This window comes from Caretta caretta, chromosome 1 (assembly GCF_965140235.1).
Source record: "Caretta caretta isolate rCarCar2 chromosome 1, rCarCar1.hap1, whole genome shotgun sequence".
Lineage (NCBI taxonomy): Eukaryota > Metazoa > Chordata > Testudines > Cheloniidae > Caretta > Caretta caretta.
The window spans coordinates 1,710,176-1,714,523 of record NC_134206.1 but is presented as its reverse complement, the minus strand read 5'-3'; the positions used below and the strand labels follow the sequence as shown (position 1 = coordinate 1,714,523).

Here is a 4,348-nt window from a genome sequence, read left to right as displayed (position 1 = left end):
TTCAGGAAAGCAGACTTCAGGAAACCTACCTAAAAGGGGGTTCCAAAGAGGATGGCTCTAGACTGTTCTCAATGGTAGCAGATGACAGGACGAGGAGTAATGGTCTCAAGTTGCAGTGGGGGAGGTTTAGATTGGATATTAGGAAAAACTTTTTCACTAAGAGGGTGGTGAAACACTGGAATGCGTTACCTAGGGAGGTGGTAGAATCTCCTTCCTTAGAGGTTTTTAAGGTCAGGCTTGACAAAGCCCTGGCTGGGATGATTTAACTGGGAATTGGTCCTGCTTTGAGCAGGGGGTTGGACTAGATGACCTTCTGGGGTCCCTTCCAACCCTGATATTCTATGATTCTATGATTCTATGTCTTTTCACAGACCAGTCTGGGAACTAAGCTTTGAAACAAAAGCTCACCATATGCAAAAGCTATATAAGGCAGGGAGTGACATCATGTGGTGTTCTTCTCTCCCCACCCATGAAGACTTCTGGAAACACCCAAGGAACAAAGACTGAACTGGGGGAAGTGCTGGATCCAGGCTAAAGTGATGTTTAGCCTGTGAATGGAACACCTGGGGCTTCCAAGCTGTAAAGCAAGGGCAGCTGGCCTCTTAAGAATCTGCAGCCTGCTTGTATCATCTCTTAGGGTGAGAAATTGGTATTCATATCCAATCAGTTTAGTATATTAAGCTTAGTTTGCGGTTTTTGCTTATTTGCTAGGTAATCTGTTTGGATCTGTTTGCTATCACTAAAATATCTTAAAGTCTATATTTTGTAATTAATAAACTTAGTTTGCCGTACCAAAATTCAGGACCAAAACGCTGTTCCATATTCCTCTCCATGTTGAAGGAGGTGACAAATGTCATGAGTTTACGCTATATGGTTTCCCATGCAGCGCAATACGGTATAATTTGGGTTTTTACTCCAGAGGAGGGGGTGTACCTGAGCAGCTGGGAGAAGCTTTCCCATGCAGGGGCTGGTCAGAGAGTCTTCTTGTAACTGCATCTGGGTGTGTCCCTACCTGTATGTATGCTGGTGAAAGTGCAGGGTGGAAATCTTTGTAGGTTGTCACTGCAGTACAGTGTTAGAGGGAGCCCAGGCTGGTGAGTCAGGGGGTTGAGTGGTACCCCAGTTCCAGATGGAACCCCGGGAGGAACCTGTCACAAATGCTGCCTAACAGCCTAGCTAAAGAGGTTCCAGATATAGAGATCAAAAGTGTCATGCAGAGCGTATGTTAGACTCAGCTTCACTGTTCAGCTTCACCTCCTGGGCAATGGGTGCCCTGTAGTTCCAGATATGGTGCCCTGTAGGTGTGTAAATAGCAGACGAATGGAAGTTGTGCCACTTATCTCCCTCAGCTTTCAGAGTAACAGCCGTGTTAGTCTGTATTCGCAAAAAGAAAAGGAGGACTTGTGGCACCTTAGAGACTAACCAATTTATTTGAGCATCAGCTTTCATGAGCTACAGCTCACTTCATCACTTCATCATGAGCTACAGCTCACTTCATCTGTGGAAACTGCAGAAGACATTATATACACAGAGACCATGAAACAATACCTCCTCCCACCCCACTCTCCTGCTGGTAATAGCTTATCTAAAGTGATCATCAAGTTGGGCCACTCCCTCATTATCAGCTACCGCAGCCACCCCAGCCTCTGCCCAGCATCCCAGCTTCCCAACTAAAGCTCGGGCTTATCCTTCCACCTCTCTCAGCTCTTGTCCTCCCAGCTTCCAAATTGATCCCTTGCCTTGCTCCTGAAGCCTGGCTCAGGACAAACGGCTCCCAGCCCATCCCCTTTGAAGGGATCCTGCCTGCTTCAATCCCCCAACTAGGAGGAAATGAAGGGAGCTGAAAGCTAAAGAAATAAGCCACACGATGGTCTCTTCCCTCAGGGCTTTGTAGCTGAGCTTTAGGGCCCACAAGCTGTATGATGCACAATATCCCCTGCCTGCCTCAGAATCCTGATCCCAACCCTCAGCCTGGGCTCCTTCTTACTGTACTGCTGAGGCTAGCTGTAAAGTCCCCCAGGCTTCAGCCTGCACTTTCACCAGCATACTTACGGGTAGGGACACACCGAGCTGTCACACGTAGACAGGCTCTCTGACCAGCTCCTGCCTGGGAAGGCTGAACCTAGGGCACCTTCCAGCTTCTCAGGCACAAACCCCCTCTGGAGTATAAACCCAAAATTATATGATCTTGCCTTGCACAGGGAACTGTACATTGCAAGCTCATAACATTTTCCCCCACTCTCAATATGGAGAGGAATATATAGCAGCCTTTTGCCCCTGAATTATCACTCCCACACTGGTTTAGATAAAGTAAAACAAATTCATTAACTATAAAAGATAGATTTTAAATGTTTATAAGGGATAGCAAAGAGATTAAAGCAGATTACCTGGAAAATAAACAAAACACACAAACTAAATTTAAAATGCTAAACAGATTAGTTATAAATAGCATATTCTCACCCTAAGAGATGATACAAGTAGGCAGCAGATTCTTATGGGGCCAGCTACCCTTGCTTTACAACTTGGAAGCCCCAGGTGTTCCATTCACATGCTAAACATCCCTTTAGCCTGGGTCCAGCACTTCCACCAGTTCAGTCTTTGTTCCTCGGGTGTTTCCAGGAGACTTCTTGGGTGATGAAAGAAGAACACAAGATGATGTCACTCACTACCTTATATAGCTGTCGGCCCCAATTGTGTGTCCTGGCTGCACTCACTTGCAGGCTCTTTGTTAGGCTGCAGCAGCTCCCATCCTAACCCCAGAGCAGAGGAAGCCCAGCTGGTGGGAGAGGGAGGTGGAGATGATCCAGCAAGGGATGGGGAGAGGGGATGAGAGGAGTGAATGACAAGGGTAGTACCTTGGGGGAAGAGTCACAGAAGTGGGTGGGGCCTTAAGGGAAGATGTGGAACAAGGTTCAGGCTTTAGGGGAAGAGGTTGGGCAGAGAGCAGGGCTTCAGGGATCAAGTTACCAGTTTGTCACATTGATAACGCACAGTAAGGTCAGGAAAGTGTAGGGCCCAGCCCCATGTCACCTTCCAGATCTTCATTGAGCTCAGTGTGAGAGCCAGAGCACCAGGAGAAAATTTTAGATCCCTTTATGAGTAAAGAGATGTAGCAGCCTGTTCCTGATCTGTTTGGTCCTCACCCCGTAGATGATGGGGTTTAGCATGGAGGGCACCAGGAAGTAGACATTGGCAATGAGAACGTGGAAGTGCAGGGCCACATTCTGGCCAAACCGGTACGTTAGGGAGGAGAAGAGAGCTGAGATGTAAAAGACTAAGATGGTACAGAGATGGGAGATGCAAGTCCCAAAAGTCTTCAGTCGGGCGTCCTTTGTGGGGAGACTGAAGATGGCCCTGAGGATTTGTATATAGGACACAGCGATAAAAAGCACATCCATACTGATCACCAAGATTGCCACAGAGAGGCCGTAGTAACTACTGACACGGATGTCAGCGCAGGCCAGCTTCACCACGGCCATGTGCTCGCAGTGTGTGTGGGGGATGATGTTGGTTCTGCAATATGGCCACTGCCTCGCCAGCAAGACATAGGGCAGTACAAGCATGCTGCCACGCAGCACCACGACCAGGCCAATCTTGGTCACAACGGGGTTTGTCAGGATGGTGGAATGTCTCAGGGGATCACAGATGGCCACGTAGCGATCAAAAGCCATGGCCACGAGGATGCCAGACTCCGTCACTATGAAGCAGTGAATCAAGTACATCTGGGTGAGGCAGGCACTGAAATTGATCTCCCTGATATTGAACCAGAAGATGCTCAGCATTTTGGGCAGGATGGAGGTGGACAGAACCAGGTCGGTGACAGCCAGCATGCAGAGGAAATAGTACATGGGCCCATGGAGGCTCGGCTCCCTCTTCACGATGAACAGGATAGCAAGGTTCCCGAAGATGGCTATGACGTACATGGTGGAGAAGGGGATGGAGATCCAGACATGGGCTGCCTCCAGGCCAGGAATGCCCAGCAGGATGAAGGTGGAGGGGTTGATGAAGTCGGTTCTGTTGGAATCTGACATGGAGTAGGGGAGAAGGTGTCCAACAATGAGGCAGAACGGTGTCACCTGCATGTACCGTATGTTCCCCTGACTTTCTGTATGTGCCCAGGGTCAAGGGTGATGGTTGCAGTACAAATACCTGGATGAAGAGACAATGTGAATATGAGACACTACATGCACTACTGGGGGCTGTTCTTATGGGTGAAGCAGGTTGGTTGCACTTCACACAATGAAAAATGACACTTTCATTATTTAGAGAAATTAATTATGAACAACTGGCCCTACTAATACCAATTCCATGTTTTATGGTCCTCCATGCATCAGTAATTCTACATGTT

The 4,348-nt window shown here is 48.1% G+C and overlaps 1 protein-coding gene across 1 annotated transcript; it reads right to left on the bottom strand.

The window, feature by feature from the left end:
* Window positions 1-3,083: 3,083 nt before the first annotated feature.
* On the bottom strand, window positions 3,084-4,031 carry LOC142071948 (olfactory receptor 52M1-like). Its single transcript, XM_075128061.1, has one exon. It carries the CDS (start codon window positions 4,029-4,031, stop codon window positions 3,084-3,086), a length of 948 nt encoding a protein of 315 aa, XP_074984162.1.
* Window positions 4,032-4,348: the final 317 nt, after the last annotated feature.

Coding starts and splice junctions, on each gene's coding strand:
- LOC142071948 (XM_075128061.1), bottom strand. CDS start 4,031: ATGTCAGATTCCAACAGAACCGACTTCATCAACCCCTCCACCTTCATC.